The 18895-nt window shown below is 39.1% G+C and overlaps 1 protein-coding gene across 2 annotated transcripts in view; it reads left to right on the plus strand.

The window, feature by feature from the left end:
* grid1a (glutamate receptor, ionotropic, delta 1a) overlaps positions 1–18895 on the plus strand; it is a 183606-nt gene that overhangs the window by 140183 nt on the left and 24528 nt on the right. For both annotated transcript variants that reach the window (XM_034552247.1, XM_034552246.1), the window contains exons 5-8: positions 5292–5345; positions 12698–12871; positions 16201–16362; positions 17282–17401. In XM_034552247.1, the coding sequence (XP_034408138.1) occupies positions 5292–5345; positions 12698–12871; positions 16201–16362; positions 17282–17401 (510 nt within the window). The remainder of the gene's footprint in view (positions 1–5291; positions 5346–12697; positions 12872–16200; positions 16363–17281; positions 17402–18895) is intronic.

The raw sequence follows: 18895 nt of genomic DNA on the forward strand, positions 1-18895 counted from the left end.
CATTAAGGCTCTAACTAACCTGTGCGTATGTTTAATATGTGCATATTTACATGTTTAACAGTGTGTACAATATATGTGCATGTCTGTATCAGTCTAAAGGTGCACTGAGGACACCTTTGTGTTCAATGCTGTTCAAATGAAGTAGTCTGACAGTTTGTTTCCCCAGCAACGCTGGCAAGGCTGTTTCATAGGGACTATTGTAAATCTTTTATGACAGACCTCATTACGACTTCCGAGCTTCTAAATGAGATCCTTACACCGAAACAACAAGCAAAGGTGGGACAGCTTCCAAAATCGTTTCATTGTCCTCCCTCCTCAAACTATGGCTAAGTACAAAGACTCTGTGAAAGGCCTCCACTTCAAACAGACCTTTGGTTGCCATGTACCCAGAGCTGACCTTAAAAAGATGGTGCATTGCCAAGGGGCGAGTCGTTGAAATCCCTGGGTAAGTGTGTTAGAGAAGGAGGAGGGTAACAATAAAAAGCCACTTCTGCATTCTGAGAGCATTTCAGTGACAAGAAAACAATATGACAATATGTTACTATGTATATATATATATATATATATGTGTGTGTGTGTGTGTATATGATGGTTTCCCTCTCAGATGATTCAATATGTAATTAGATATGCAACCCTAATCGCTAACGCAAATTCAAAATACAGATGCATTTATAATACACACCATATAATGGACTGCGATACGAAACCAATTAGATTCAGCTAAAAGGTTTTTATTTTTAAAATGTTAAATATGTGACTGAATTGTTAATTAATATGCTGCATTTTAAATGCCAAAGAAAAAAAATCCATCTACTGCGACACAAACAATAGTGAACACGCAAACTGAGACACTGGATAATGTGTTTTCTCAACACTGCAACTTGAGCATTGTTTACCTCAGTCCCTGGGTCAGTGTCATTCCTCTGAACTTAGTATTTTCAATATTGGCTTTAGGAACCAGGAGGAATTGGGGTTATTTAGAATCAGCATTACTGTGGTCGCTTTGCTCTTGCTGACTGCTGATAGCGTTTGAAGAGACTGCAAGTGCAATGTAAAAAAAGCTTTGCTTTCAAACATAAATCGTAATAAATTATTTAAATACCCGTATTGACAAACTAATTGTGTTGAATAAGTCTACGCGAGGCACTCTCATCTTTTCGCATTCAGAAGATTCCTCCTCAGTCGTCTGCACATCGCCTAAACCTCCCCCCACCTATTTCCACATCCTCCAAACCGCAATTCCTCTCAATCCCTCATCGGCTGTCACGGTGGTGAATTGGACTTGGCATTGTCTGGCGGCGTTTGTGGCATTGCTACTGTATAAGAACATGCCTGGGGTACTTTGCCTCTCTGATTAGAGATCTTACCGTCGCCAGGCTTCGGCTGTATCGACGGTATGGGATATTCCTCAGATGTAACTCCAGGCTCTTGTCTAAGCCTCCTTCTCCAAAACCACGCTGCTCGTCATAGTTTCACTGTTGCATCATCTGCTGAAGAGAATGGAAAGAAGGAAACGCACAAAGATGAAATTACTCTGCCTCGATGTCGATAACATTTGAGTTCTCGGATGGATTTTCAGGCTTTGGTGTGGAAGGGAAACTGAAATAGGAATAGGTGTGATTGGGAAGGGGCTGATTAGGCAAAATAATGTATAAATGGTACTAATACATACAAGGCTTTTGTATTTAAGAGCTGCAAGTGTGAGTCCTAATGAGCAACTCCCTATACTCTGAGCACAGCATATTGTGTGATGTTTCTGAGATCTCAACATCCAGGCACTTTTCAATTAAAATCGAAAATAGAAGCAAAAGCAGCCATGAATGTTAAGTCCTAATTTATATATTTCCTCTATATTCCGTATATATATGTTCCTATGCAGTTCAAAATGTTACTCGTTCTCACCTTGTTGCTTCCTTGGATTGATGTCGGATTAAATGGCAAACTCAACTAACAATGAATGACATCACATTGATGAGTTGTAAATTCAGGTAGAGCATTCAGCTCTCAGACGCTTCATTCAGTATGTCAGCACAGTTATGCATGTGTCACATTTATACAGCTCACAAACATTTAGCTTAACGAGGCTCTATTTCCATAGTGTCTTGAATCGTGGAGTGATCAGTTGTGTTGTGATCTCAAGTGGTGAATGTTGTTGAGCCCGGGGCTTCAACAAAACACTGCATCCCAGCTGGTGCACATGAGCGAACCCACGCTTCTGTACTTCACTTAGTTTTTTTGGGCTATTATAGCATGTGACACATTTTGTAAGCAACAATGAGTGCAGTTCAAGAAGCTGTGGTCTTTTCTTAAATGTCAAAGTTATTCTTTATTGCAGACAATAGCTCTCATCACTAGATTTGTTTCAGGACCCAGTGAGTCGTCGGAATAATTTCAATTAATAGATTGCTCACACATGAAAGGATTTTGCTTATATTTTCCCATCAGACATAATACAGAAAGCCTCTAGTGATTTTAACTTAAATGTCTACAGCGTTTTGCTGATAAAAGATTGTTTCAAGTTGTGCAAAGCAAACAATTATTTTATGTTATTCAGGGTTGGTTCAAGTGCTAATGCGATTATCCATGTGAAAGCATCGTCGATGCACTATCTGCAGAAGCACGGTATGTTTTATACGCACATTAAGGGCTGGAAAAGTTCAGCTGAAATAATCAAACTCAAACACAGTCGTTAAATAATGCTTACCCATATAATCAGATTTGTTGTAAAAATCTAGATCTTAATCTTTAAAAAAAACTTTTCCGGATTTATTTATTTAAATCACTCACACATTCACCCCCACGCACAAATTTCCCTTTCATCTTTCTGCTTCTGATTTACCTTTATGTTCACCTTTTGCCAAAACTGGTTCGGACAACTCTACGTTTCACAACTAGCCTTCGTTTTTTCTCAGAATCTTGCCGTGTTCCACGCCTACAAACAAATGCCTGCACAAGAGAGACACACACACACACACACACACACACACACATAGACATACACAGGCCCTCCAGTGTTATGTTGTGCCTTAAGGTTGTGCGACACAGAAGTGAAATGTCTTCTCTGCCTTTATCACATTTAAAATATCTCTCGCCGCTTGAGAACTTTCTTATTACATAACATTATCAATTACAAACACTGTGTGTATGAACCTTGATCGAAGTACAATTGAAGAACAGCACAATCAACGATTTTTATTTTAGGCCTGTGTATTATGCAGTCAACAATGGGTGCCGTAACAATAACAACTGTGGCACTTTTCCTGTAGTGTAAATATATTGAGCTGATTTGTATACTGATTTGTAACCTCTTGAAATTGATATCACTTAATTCAGCCGAGTGGTTTCACGAGTAACCAACATGCCCACCATGCAAGTAATGAACTATGTTGCCTCTGTAGATATATCTTGTTGTCAAATACAAAACCATGTCTTTAAATAGCTTAGAGGCATTTATGGACTTTCTTGGGTGGGTAACTAAAAGGTAGTCCCCATGAAAAATGTGTGCACTTTTCCTGCATAAATCTTCAAGTCTTCAAGTATTTCATTGACAACATTGGCCTGTACATTTGAATTTCAAGTCAAAGTTAAGGTAGCGTGAAGCTCCAATTTTAAGCACTAGAGACGTGGCATTTCAACCTTCGAGGTAAATATTGCGCTCTCATTGGTATGGTCCTCTTGCAGTTTGATGAGCTCAATCTGGGACTGAGGGGAGCATTAAAATCAAATCATGACTCTTCCAAGGTCAGAAGATCGATCGGCAGCTTTTGGTGCTGTGCTCTGCACCACGCAGCTATTATTGATGAGCCTGGTTGTGTTGAGTAAAACTGCAGCATGTTTCCACCCGTTATATGTTGAGACGTATCGGTGCTCATTGCTTAGGGATTCATTGAGACACTAATGATAGCAATTTGTCGGAGATGATATGCATTGAGACATTAAGCATGATGGATGTCAAATGTGTGCAGTTTTGAGACAGGTGTAAAAACTTCATAATGAGATGGAGGGTTTATGGTTAATCCACGGGGGGTTTCAGGTCACTCAATGAATATATATATATATATATATATATATATATATATATATATATATATATATATACATTTCAGTAACCAGGTTACAGGGTAATTGCTGCCTTAACCTCATTTCTAAAAGTCACGTATAAAAGAAACAGTTTCTGGAATTGAGATGAAGAAAACCTGATTTGCTGCTGGAAAGGCATTTATTTGCTGCGTGTAACTGGGTTCACACATTGGCCTGACAAATACTTCAGATAGGGAAAGTATTACCACGGCGGGATGAAGGGAGAGAGTATTACGCAAGGTGCATCCTTGTGTTCAACAGATACCATTCAACATCCGACTGAAACCGATACGCTCACAAAGTTGCAAGTACCAAGTAGACACATAATAGGGAATTCTGCGCCACCTCTCCTGATTTAATTTAAGAGTAAAGAAAATCCAAAAGGAATATGAAAAATGGTGACCCCATTTTATTAAAGATATGGTAACACTTGTCACTTGCTGTGATAGCAGAAACCATTGGCCAGTTGTAAATAGGTCTGTCTATCTGTCAGAGCCTTAAACACCTTGCCACACACCTTACATTGAATGTTTTTTCTGGAGGTGAAAAGTTTTTTTTATTCCGGGGGCAGATTATCTTGCAGCAGTGCACTCTTTTCTCAAACACCCAGATCACATTTGCACCTGGAAGCTTTCCAGTACAACCACAGTCTGATCTGCTGGCCACCGAGCCGCTACACTGGAGCGGTTGGGGTTAAGGGTCTTTGCTCGCTTCCCTAACCTTTAGGCCACCGATGCCAATTTGTATTTCAACAGAGTGACACAATCTGATTTATATCGAACACTGGCACCAGTTTATGTGGGCGCCACAGTTTCTAATTCAATTTCAAAGTCTCTGCGGTAGGAAAGGCGAATGAAGTACGTTCCGTAGTCATGGTCTTGATATGTGCGTCTGGCTTCATTCTCACATACAATGTAAACATGGTCAGCTTGTATATGCTCCACATAGTGTAATCTATCTTGGCTGGTTTGTCCAATATGCTCCAGGCACTGTGATTTTGATGCATTTCATAATGTTTTTTCCTCCCATGATTCATCTGGTCCGCACCCTCTCTGTGATCCGGGACGTCATACAAATTAAGCTCCAGAGATACTCGAGAGGGGTATGACATTGGCTATTGTAAGATCTCAATGAATTGCACACCATGGTTCCTAACATATTCCTCTCTCTTTGTCTGTCCTCTTTCTTTCTCATTGTGTCCATCACTGCAGGCCGTGGAAACCAACCTGGCATCCAAGGACAGTCACTGGGTCTATGCCAATGAGGTGAGGCCAAACACAAACACACGTGTATGTACCTGAGTGAATTTGGACCTTAGTGACTGTTTGCTTCTGTCAACACAGTCTCATAGGCTGCCAAGTCACACACCAACACATTCAAATTTACAACACTGTAACTCTGTACACTTTCATATTCGTTTAAATTAGCATCACATCTTTTGTTTTTATTTGATCGCTTCTGCCTGAGAGGCTGCCCCTTTATTGGATATTGTATAATTGCCCTCCCTATACTTGTTAGTGTTCGTCCCCCCCCCCCCCCCCCCCCCCCCCCCCCCCCCCCCCATTGTACCAATGCTCTGTGTGTCTGACATTGACCTAAATGGTCTTCTAAAGTGGCTGTAACAGCACAAAACTCAGGTACACTTTGTGAATACAGAACAGGGGTCTTTCACTTTAGTGCCCTAACGCTGCAATTCCATTGATTCAAAGGGATTTGGAGATGAGGGAGGAGTCATAGGATTGGCCCGATACTAAAAGCAGTGGATGAAAGACATCCGATAAAAGTTTCAACCCACTTGATATACATGGGAATATTAGCATTGGAGCTGTCTGCCTAACACACACTCACACTTACACACATCAATATCTTTGGATTTAAATGAAAAGTCAACTCCTCTCCTCATCTTCACAAACATCTGAACCTCAACATTCAGAACATGACACATATTGATTCATAATCCATGGAGCCTGATTAATGAATGTATGTATCCCAGAACATTACATTTTCAGATACTGTAGTTCGGTGTGGCAGATTAACTCTTGAAAATATACATATTGGCCACAGCACTCATTTGACTTTAACAAATAAATAGTTGTCCTTTATGCTTCAGCATGGCTTCCAGTCAATTACCGCAGACTTCCACCAAGACATTAGCTCTAATTGCATCAGACTCTGGGAAGGTATGAACTAATGGCATTTTAATTTCTATGGCACTCCCTTAATGGTTGATGTGATGTGGCTTATTGTAGAGTTATCTCTGCCTGGTATGCATTTAAAGGGAAATGAATGGGCCTAGTTGTATATGTGAACTCTCACATATATCCCCATCTCTTGTCTATTCTAGAGGCAGTTTTGTTATTTGTATTCGATTTTTCTCTGTTTCCCTGCCTTTCAAACCATCACACAAGATAAACTGTGCATGGAGCTGACAATCACCTTAAAATAGAAATAACACCGCCTTGTTGAAAAGGCTAACAAGAAAATATAATTACTAGCCATGCCAAACTATTCTTCTCAGACTTTGGCCTCCGGAGCTCCTCTGATGTACAGAAAAAAGATAACACAAAAACTCTGAGCAACCTTCCGAGTTCACCGTTCTCTTCTTAGATTCTAATTCTCGAACAGAGCCTTTTAAATTCGTATGAGTTCATCAACTTGAGTCGTCATGTAAATTAACAGTAAAGGATTTATCCACAATTCTTACTTGTATCTACAAGGGTGGGAGATTTAAAGGAAATTACTAAGCTAATTTGTTTCCATTAGCCACTGATTTGATTTCTAACAGGCTCCTGACATGCCTGATAGCACAAAGCAAAGGCACATGTCTTCTTTTCTTTCTTCATTCAATCACGTGTAAGGACAAACAACACAGTGATTATCAGAATGAGATTCTCAGACTTGTAGTATGTTTCGATTTCCTTATCTTTTCTGGGTTATTTTACAAACTGCAACAAAGATGGATTCTCAATTTGAAGCAGCTGCGGGTGAATTTTGAACTCCCACCTTACTACACAGTTATAAAATACTAGATGGTGTTTCACTCGCGGGCGTCCTGCTAGTCTGATCAGAGGCAGTCCCGCTGTATCACAAACTCCTGCAGGGTGATAACAGCTTTCCATGTTACCTCTTGCCCCCTGTATTCACCGGGAGTCCCTGCAGACAGTTGCTACTGTTGAGCTGCCTGGTCATGACTGAGTTGTGACATTCATTTTAACCCCGTCGTCTTGAGGCTGACTGTGGCAGGAGCCCGGGGCGCTGATGGGGATGGGGCCACAGTCAGCGAGGTCTCACATTTCATTCAACTCTCACGACAAAGGGGTTATGCTAATCTACCACCAGCAAGCAACATATGGCACGATGAATGTAGCTGTCGAGCTAGAAATGCGATAAGACCACAGAGTAAGATTGATAGAGACGGAAACTGATGATGATGATGAGTGAGTGTGATCACGAGTCGGAAAACAATAAGGTGTGACAGTCTTTACGGATAAACAAAAAGGAATAAAACAGATCTTTGCAACAATGATGGCATACGCATGAGTGGAACGACAACATTACATGCAGTGAGTGAAAGGCATAAAGATGCAGGTAATAGTTTGAAGTCTGTAACTCACCCGTAGATGTCACACATCGTTGAAGTCCACAATTTAAAATCACACTAGCAGGATGCAGCAGAGACTGAGATATCGTGGCCTTGACTGTGTTACACCCCTAAAAGGGGGGATAAATAATCACGAGAGTGATTTGGTGTCTTTTCCTCAACAAGGCTTTACTTTTGTTCTTTTGCACAACACAATTATGTATATACATACAGATATGACTAAACACAAAATAGCTTGATCTCTGTGAATCACAAAATGGCAGCTACACTTGACACAGCTAGCTGTAATTTCATTCAACAGGCGGGAACTCACGTACATTGCAATACAAACGCACACACTTCAATATTCACGGTAAATCTCAACTCTTAAGTAACCACCAGACCAACAGACCAACAATATTCTCAGGAAACATCTAACATCCATACCGACATGTTAACTTCATTCTTACCAACAACATACCTAAAAGGGGGGATAAATAATCACGAGAGTGATTTGGTGTCTTTTCCTCAACAAGGCTTTACTTATTTTCCCAGAGGTATGTGGGCGGAGACTAAAGCAATCGATCTCAGACTCAAGATCCAGACTGCTTAGTAGATCACTCATCTCTTTACTCTATTATTTTAACTTGCACAATAATGAACAAAATAAATAATGTATGAACAACACCATAGTCAACACCTTAATCTTCTAAACACTTATCATGTCATTTATGAACAATCACAATCAAGCACGACAGAGCATGACATCTCCCTACTCTCTAGCCTGCTCAAGAGTGCATGTGTTCCAACCCGTCACAACTGCTTAGTAGAGGTCAAACTTCAAAACCACAGTTCCCCCCCCCCCCCCCCCCCCCCCATTTTGCACCCCAATAGCAGTTCCATTAGACCTGACTAGTCTTTCCAATTTGACATTATAAAGACGTCAAATCAAAGCAAACTGTCAAAACTGTGAACTTTTTCTTCAGTTGCAAACATTTCAGTTCGAGACTGACGCGAATGCCTTCTAAAACCAAAGGAGTAGATTAGAGCGGCACACAGTTGACAAGCCCTCAGGGTCCGAAAACCTATTCAACACACAAATGACCAACGTCATGTTTGAGAAAAAAAGAGATAGTTAGTGTAAGAAGTGCCTGCTTGATGTGAGCAGGCGGGCGTGGGGACGACAGGAGGGCGTGCGTCTCCCTAAACAAAACCAGGGTGCAGCAGCTGCCGGCACACAGAAGGTTGTCTGCCTCTGACACTGTCTAGTGGACTCAGATGGATTGCACATTCTGGGAGAATTTGTTTTGGGGTTGTTTTTTTTCCCCTTCAAAGGCCGGGACGTTGACACCTGAGAATGTTTGATGGATGAGGTGGCTGTGTCTGCTGTGACAGACAGAGTTGAGGAGGACAGTCATGATATGACCGATGTCTTGGGTAACTGCCCGTCGAGCAACTAAAACTTTTTTTTTCTGACGCAATCTCCGGCATACCAGACCGTGGGACAGGAAGTGGATTACCGAAGAGGCCTCTTCCGAGAAAAATAAATATATCATTTTCCAATTAGCTTATTGATTACTCAAAGTGTAGCATCGCATTTATCAAATCCCTGGAATTTGCTGTTCATATTCTTTGTACCATTAACTCCAATGACAATCTATGCAGAAAGCCCATTCAGATGTCAGAAAATGATGTACTAACCCACAAATGGTGACCACAGGAGACATCCTGCTTCATGGTCATAAATCTCAAGCACCCCAGACAGGCGACTGCCTCCACCAACCACCTTATCAAAATGTTACCGCACAGTCATTTTATGTCAAATCACACACAGCATGTCTCACGGAATAAGACTCACTGCACCGCCGGGCTGAGACGTTAGTTCCATCATGGCAATACAACCCTCACAACCAACTGGCATACAGATAACACACATGCACTGCACCGTATAAACAACGAGCTGTGTATTTTCACTGTAATGTATTGATTCATGTAATTATTTACATGGCATTTGATATGTCTTGTTCCAAAGCATTAATCTAATATTCAGTGCTAACACAATCACGATGCCATCCACATGTTTTTGCACTACAGCTGAATTGATTAATTTTTTCCTCAAAACAAAACCCACTTCTTGCACAGAGTTGGTTGGCGAAGCTAAGGTTATGTTGATGCATATCAGATGGTGCAGTGCAATTTGGCATGAAATTGCGTTGCATTTCCGCCTTCTCGGGCCACATGTTATTGCAAATGGTCCTTCTTTTGTTTCCGTTTAATTTAAAGTCCTTCCCTTTCTACTAGCAGTGCTTGAGAGTATTATTAATAAAGCCAATACAACCATATGTGATTTTATCATTAGCATAACATAGCAGTTTGAGATTTAAACCTGTAAAAAGGGTTAATAGTTTATTGACTTTCATTATATGTGTAGCGCTATTCGTTATTCTTGCACAGTCTTGCTAATACAAGGCAAAAATACATATTATTGCAGATCATTAAGAAAAGACATCCTACAAAAAGTTCTATTTAATTATGTACATGTAAGCACTATGGATCTGGTTTATTGTAAAACCTTTTGTAAACTCATTTTTCAAGCCCCTATAAATGTGATGAATATTAATTGCAAATCAGTGATGGCTGTACTTTTTATTCCACGATATAACAGCTATGCCTTTACTCTCTCTGCCATAAGCTATTCATTTGATTCTCTGTGCAATTCTTGATGAATGATCAATTTTAAACACAACTAGCTTTGATTTAATTGCAAAACCCTTTGCATAATTTGCAAAGACATCATTTCTATGTTTTGATGTTGAAGAAGAAAGCTTCAATTTAATATAACCATTGATATATTGGATATTTCAACTCAGATCAGTTAAGTCAGAGTATCACAACTGAGGCTCGTGCCTTGTGTTATTGGAGGTTTGTGATGTCTCTTTTCCTCCATTGCAAAAGGACAATCACCAATTATCCGGTTCTATCAACTCGATAATAAAGTTATTTGGAAATAATTTTCCGCTCAACTAATTACCTTAGTATGACAAAATATGAGTTTTGTACAGCTAAAATGAATGTCATACACACACTGTGCTTTGCTCTTCTTCCCTGGCTCTTATTATTTCTCAATTTAGTTGCCTGCAGATTCAAAAAGCATCTCAACTTCTAATTAAATCCATGTCATGATTACTAGTAATATTTTCCAATGTATTTCCTGTGAATGATTAATGACATTGACTGAGCAGCACAAAGAGGATAATCTGTCATCTCAACTTGATTTGTGAATGTATTTTGGTCGTCGTTACTTTCAAGGTGCTTAACACCTAAACTGATTGTGCAATAACTCTAGATATTAAAAGCACCTCATGATGTTTTATGCTTTTGACCATTAAAGAAGAAGCAACATTGTGATTCAACGTGCTATCATAAACCACATACAGTAGACCAGTTTAGATTGATAATGCTTCTCTAGAGTTTCTCAAATCCATGGGATGACCATTGTAGTCCTTAATGTATCAATCCTTTGTTTTCTTTTCAGCCAGTTTTGGGTGCATAATTTACAAGTGAAATATATCATGTTGTCTGTACTTTCTATTCAAACAGCCATGTCCCATTGGTCAGTGTCACTGCAAGGTCAGGTTATGACACAAATGTCAACCGTGATGGTGACAGAACACTTTGACTGGGTGGCATTGGAAGTTATTAGAAAGGACGTGAGGGTTCGACTCTGTGAACCATGCGGCATAATTCATCTGATTAATGTGTCACGGCAACTTATGAATATTCATAATTTCCACCTGACTGAGTAATAAAAATATTCAGAGGATGAAACTAAATGAGCTAGAATCACCTGAGGAGTGTTTTACTAATGCTGTACACAGATGAAAGATCTGGGAACACTGGCTCTGGATGAAAGAATCCATATAATCAATTTGGTTTGTTTGCCGGTTTTGCATTGAAAATAGAAGAAATGGAAATTACATGAGATACGCTTATGACCAAAAAAGGGAATATAACCCTTAGTTTGTACAAATCATGTGAAAAGATTGAATGTCAGCTCAAATAAGGTAAAAATATAAAGTAAGATCAGGAAGAAATCAACAGTGAGGGAGGACAGAGACCATAGTAACCACAGAGGTCAATGCGAAAGGGAGAGATCAAAACATCTGATTAGGAAAACAGATAGGAAGCATGAATTCAGGCATGTGTGGTTACGGATCATATCGTCCCAGAGCTGCTTAAGTTTTGACCCGACAGTAACCTCACAGCTTTATTGTCAGATAGTATATGAACCCAACGTTTCCCCTAGAGACCGACTGTCTGCCTCAGCATTGACCATTGTCCCACTCTGGAGACGAGCAGGCCGCTCAATGTCTCATGAATATTGATATGACCCTTCACAGAGTAGATCTCCACCGACACTCCACACAGGGGTTCCCTTCAAAGAAAAGGGCCAAGGGTCACCTGCAATATTATTGTGAAGGATATACTTGAAATGTTGATTGATGTGTCAATCTAATGTGAATAACAAAACAAGCGAGATTGTCTTCGGCTGGTTATTAAATAGGGTTAGATATAAAATATACCAATGTTGGGACAGAAATGATATGTGAATTAAGCTTTTGGTTGGCCATCGTGAATACACTAGATTTATGTCCTACAAACAGCAACAAATAAAGCAAATACTCAATGAAGTTGATATTTCAGTACCTATCCTCTAACAGTCGTCTCCATTTTATTTGTTGGAACTCCGTCACTTAATCTTGTATCTAATTTCTCTGTAGTGCCCAAATGTGTCATCTGATATTTAAATTGCTTAAGGAGCAGTCACAGCTAACGAAAACCCCTCTGAGGTGGTGTTTCTTATCCACATGTTCACTCAGAAAAACTGCTTTTCCAAAAAATTCAAAATTCATGGTTTGTGTCATGATTCCCAACTGTGCAAAAGAAATCTCATTAAGACAGTGGCACCATACTTTACACTAAGATCAGAGGGAAAGATGTGTTGAACTAAAGTCCTTCTGCTGTCTTCATATTCAGGAGGTGAGTGATGCAGACATCATGGAGCTGGTTCACAGCTCTCTGGGGAGGATGACCATCATTCGTCAGATCTTCCCATTGTGGAAAGACACCAATGTCCGCTGTATGAGGAACAACCATCGCATCTCGTCCCTGCTCTGTGACCCGCAGGAAGGCTATCTGCAGTCCCTGGAGGTAAAAAAAAAAAACGCTTAAAGATTTACTGTTGAAGCTCCTGAAATATCGTCAGTGAAATCCCATAGATCAGCCATGGCTTCACAATCCTCTTTATTTAGTTTTGTCAAAAGAAAATCTTTAGACATATTTTCATAGGATTGGAAGAACAGTACCATTTAAATATTGCAAAGTAAGCATTACAACTAAAATATAGATGAGGATAGGCAATTGACAAATGACAGATATTATTTTGGAAAGTAATTTATGAAAAAAGAACTGGTGAAATGTTGATCTTTTGAATCAGGATAGACAACAAAACTGAAATAGAGTAGTTATTATTTGGCCGCATTATTTGCCAAACAACATTGAGAACTGTTGAAAAAGAAATCCTGCTACATAACAAGTACATTTAAACAGGATCAAAAACAACCTCTCTGACAGAGGTTAGTTAGTGATTCATTCTGTCATGGGCATAAAAGGTGCCCATCCCACATGAACTCATGTGAAATATAAACATATATATATATATATATATATATATATATATATATATATATATATATATACAGTATATACATATATATATATGTATATATATACAGTGTATATATATATATATATATATATATATATATATATATATATTGTTTTATATTTCAATACATATCTGCCACAAAAGGTTCCCTTCCCAAACACACCTCGTTGTTTTATAATACTCAAACCCAGAAAAACACATCAGTAAACAAGTGATGTTCTGAGTAATAAAACATTTAGGACATAATAATTGTTCATTTATGTTCCGACAATACAACATGTAGACCGGGAAAAACATGCATTGTTTTAACTGTGACCAATTTGATTAAGAATTATAATTATTTCACGATAATCACGAGAGTGATTTGGTGTCTTTTCCTCAACAAGGCTTTACTTTTGTGAGGAAAAGAACTCGATTTTCCCAGAGGTATGTGGGCCGAGACTAAAGCAATCGATCTCAGACTCAAGATCCAGACTGCTTAGTAGATCACTCATCTCTTTACTCTATTATTTTAACTTGCACAATAATGAACAAAATAAACAATGTAAGAACAACACCATACATACCAACAGAGCATGACATCTCCCTACTCTCTAGCCTGCTCAAGAGTGCATGTGTTCCATGATTATTAAGTGTTTGTTACACCAAATCTGTTAAAATTAATTCCAATAGTGACAATTTCTAGAAAAAATGTCAAGACACGCAAAGGAAATTGTCAAACCACTCTAGATTCTCCACTGCCCATGCGTCAGAGCGTCTGAGCTTTGAAGTTGGCTAATGTACAACATGGGACGGATCAGGTGCATTAGTATTTGACCAGTGGCAAGGTTGTATTTTTCTAGTAATTTGTTCCCCTTTTGTCGCGAGTAAACACTCACAGTGCTTTCACAACAACCGGCATGTTCCATCCACTTTTCCCAGCAGCCAACAGGAGGGACACTTGTTATCTGCCGGACTGGCAGAACCATAAAACCAGCAAAATGTGTTGTTGTTGTTTGTTCTGTGTACAGCACATGTGTTCCAATGGAGAACACACATGAGTCCTGCTTGATCACATGTTTTTTCACATTTTCAGTAAAGACTTGAGCATGCGGCCATTGTGTAAGACAATATAGAGAAGCATCTGCCAAGTGCCACATGAATACAAATATTAACTGATTATGTATGCACCTGAATATAGATTAAACTTCCTAGATAAGGCAATTACAAGGGACATGATTGCCCATGAATATAAATGACTTGTGCTCAGTGGGACTGGGAAATAACTGGCAAAACTAAGTAATCTATAGTTTAAATGTAAGTAAAAGCATGTTTTTACATTAACATAAAAAATCTATTTAACATGTATTTTTCCACATTGTAGCCTAAAAACAACATGTTTTAAATTACTAGGATATCACATCCTTATCAAAGGCTTCCATTGTGCAAAGTACTCTCACTCTTAAAGAGATTACATTATGCTATCTATGAGTTGTACAAAGGATGTGTCTACCAGGAACCAAAGCTAAGGTAAATTAGAAATGACAATGAGAGTCCATAAAGGACGATGTACCCTAGCACACTCATAGCTTTGTAATGTATCTACTAATACAATTGGCATTAACACAATGCTTTTTCCTTCTTTGGATTTTCATAACCTTACTTACCCTGCCACTTATTGCTTTTATTACGAGTTAAGAGGACCTCCTTACACCTCTTAAACTTTTCTTTTGCTCAATCCATCTGGAGTGTAATAGCTGAGTTCCCTGTAGCTCTATTGAAACGTTAATTTTCCTTTTTTCCTCCATACTCCGGACAGATGGCAAAAACCATGTGGCGTGTGCACCCACAGTTCTCAATAATTCACATGAAAGAGGGTTACATATCGGGTAATGGCATTTCAAGCATTCATTAGAATAGTCATACCGAGGAGATTGCAGTGCCTTTCCTGCACTAATCCCTTTTACAGGCAGTCAGCTGTGGTGTAACCTCAGACATCAAGAGCTTCTGGATTGCATTACGTCTGGACTTTGCTTCTGGCTGAGTGACCTTGAGGCAAGTAAACTTGACTTGTGTGATGTCCTACTACTGGAAGGCTTGGACTGAAGTATAAAGGTGTCATGAATTGAGTGCCTGGAGTGGCATCAAGTATTGCTTCCATGGATCTTCTGTTGTGGGAGAATTTGACTTGACTTGACCCAGAGGACCTATCAAATCCACTGTCACACTAAGACAGGAGGGGCAGACATGTATCCTGACAGGGTGCACTGAAGACAGAGGAGACGGTTGGACTGATGGCAGCTCTCAAATGTATACGATGGAGGATGATTGAACCAGAAATATGTTCAGTTGTGCACTCTCTTGATTTCAGACCACACCTTTGATTCCTGTTGTATTTGTACAACCCCTCTGATTGCAAATCAACCTCAGTGCAACATGTGGACATTCAGAGGGAGGTTGCTGATGTCTTTTCTATCAAAGAAAGGAAAGAAACAGTGTCTCCATCTCGACACCAAAAGACAACCTTAACGCCAGTTGTCACAATGTTTTCCACTCTTTCTCCAAGCAAGGAGACAATCTTTTGTTCCCCACTGAGAATGTTTTATTTCACCATCAAACCGCACCCGACCGGACTGAAAGACAACTGCTTTTGTGTCACGACTTCAGTCATGTGCGTTCACCATGGAGCTGTGTTATATTCCTTGGAGCCCAACAGACTAATATTGCTTTTCTTTTATTGTATTCAGAGTTTGATTCTGGTTCTCTGTATCGCAGCACAAACAAAGTCCAAGGATGCATTTATTGAAATTACTTGTTTTTTTTACTCCAACAGGTGTCCAATCTCTACCTGTATGACAGTGTTTTGATGCTAGCCAACGCCTTCTACAGAAAACTGGAGGACAGGAAGTGGCACAGTATGGCTAGCCTTAACTGCATGAGGAAGTCCACTAAGCCATGGAATGGAGGATGGTCTATGTTGGACACCATCCAAAAGGTATTTGAGTTGGAACCATTTGTTGTCTTTGCTGCTTTATAATTGCTGTTTTGTAAGAAATCATAAATGATAGCTTCTGCTAAATTGATGATTGAATGAATAGGTATGTACAAAAAAAAAGCACAACTTTAAAGATGTATTCAGTCAAACAGTCCACTATACTAATATGAATCCTGCTGGCAACTTTCATCAGATTCACATTCATTTGTTGGTAATTAAATGTGATCTCCAGGTTTGGCCTCAAGATGGATTTTCAGCAGATGCTGGACTTATGTATAACCCTGTCCGTGTTCTCATTTGAAATAAGGCAAAATCATGAAAAGTGCTTTGGTTTCATCCAATTCAATCTGATAATGGGATTTCTTTTGACATACAATAAGATGACCAAGCAGAGCATGAAGAACAAGAAAGAAGGGATGCTCTTGTCATATTGTTGTGTTGATGTATTTCAAATTGAATATCAACTAGATTAAATTCATTTGGTTCGCGCACATTTCAAACTTAATAAAACAATGTAGCAGAATGTGTCATGAAAGGAGAATTTACTTTGCCAACAGAACACAAGTAGTCTGAATCCAATGGTACAAGTCATGGTGAACAACTGTAGAAACTTCCCCTTGATTTATTATATGCTGTGTCATGATCTATAAGTGTCACAGTTTACATTATTTCCCCTACATAGTATGCTTTACAGAGGAAAGTTATTTCAATCAATGCAAAACTGTCATTATACTAGATTGTGATGAAACGTTTAATGTACAAAGGAACTTAGAGCATTAACTAATTAATGCCTGCAGGCTATTTATCTTCGCCTCGACGGGACAGAAACACAAACGCAATTAAACACCAAATGGCTGCTGCCGCTCCCGTCTTTGTGACATCTCAAACAGGAACTCTTTTCTGCCTGTTGTTGCTACAGGGACGGATCAGTGGCCTGACAGGAGTGATGGACTTCCGCACTGAAGGCTCTAATTCCCATGTGCAATTTGAAATTCTTGGAACCAGCTACAGTGAGACGTTTGGGAAAGATGTGAAACGGGTCAGTCCAGAATATTGTGTGTGTGTATATAGCTATGTGTGTGTGTGTATTAATGTATGTGTGTGTGTGTGTATATATATTGTATATATATATATATATATATATATATATATATATATATATATATATATATATATACTGTATAAATATATGTGTATATTATATGTATGTATATGTATATATATATATTTATTTTTATTTTTATTTGAGGCAATGAATATATATATATATACAGTATATTTTCTGTAAGTGTTTGGAAAGGACAAATATCAGCTCAATATGATAGTTACTATCAGCTAATACGTTTTACCTTTATCTCCAGTAGCTCCTAAGAGTATGTCAGAAATAACTGGGTCGCTCTTCACTTGCGTACTGTATTTTAATCTACAGCAGTGTTCCTTTCTCTTTTCACAAAGTTGAGCAACTGTTCCAGTTATATACTGTGTGCATTAGAGCACAGATCATCCGATTATAGCTTCTGAAGATTTTTCTCTTGGTAGATGCGGTTTTCCACTGACTTACATAACCGTCCATTCTGTATGTGGTGAGGAAACAGCAGGTACTGTGAAACCACTGATGGAAATAGTTTTTCTAAGATATTCTCTCAATGTGACCACTTAATGTGTGAGGAGAGAAATAAGAGTGAAATTAAACTATTTCTCATTTTCTCAAATCCCCCCTGCGAACCTCTTAAGTGTAGGTACTCAATTCCAGTCCTTAAGAATTGGTGTCTTGCAGGTTTTAGTTCCCCTCTAATAGTTTAATATCCCAGCTGTGGCTGATTTACTACCAGGGAGGTAAAAAGACCTGCAGGGACACCTGTCCTCGAGCATCCGCTTCCAGTAGAAATCATAGGGGTCCATTGGAGTGCCTGATAGTAAAAATGACTTGTAATGTGTTTTCATTGACCACTGGTTCTTAATTCTAATGTGGAAGATCCTGCATGTCTTTCTTTATGGGATGTCAGGTCAATGCAAAACATTAAATAGATTGAAATCAGCTTTACTCTGATCTCTGAGAGGCCTTATTTGCTGGCTTTAACGTTTGGCAGGGAGGTGTCAGGTATCGGGTTGCCCTCTACTGGAGATGCTGAATTAACCAGATCAGTCTGCTATAATCTTCCATTTCTCCACAACAACCTGACATTTAGAATAATTAAACTTTACTCACAAACAAAAAAAAAATACCACTTCCTCTTTGACTTTTATCAGAGTGTATTTCATTTGTGGTTGTGTGTTGAGCATCGACATTTAAAAAAAGTCACAAGCAGGCTGATCAAATACTGGTCTGTCCTTTGAGTGTGTTCGTGAAAGACTGAGAGCATTATTTGTGGACTCTTCTCTCAGCTGTAATTTGTTTGTCGCTGTGGACGTCCTGATTCAGTCAGGGACTTCGTGCAGAATGAAGAGGAATCGAGTTTCTTGGCAATCTATGTAGAGCAGGACTGACCAGAAGCGGTAATGAAGATTTAATCACCACTCAGCCTAACTGAAA

Source organism: Cyclopterus lumpus, chromosome 15 (assembly GCF_009769545.1).
Source record: "Cyclopterus lumpus isolate fCycLum1 chromosome 15, fCycLum1.pri, whole genome shotgun sequence".
In the NCBI taxonomy this organism is placed as follows: Eukaryota; Metazoa; Chordata; class Actinopteri; order Perciformes; family Cyclopteridae; genus Cyclopterus; species Cyclopterus lumpus.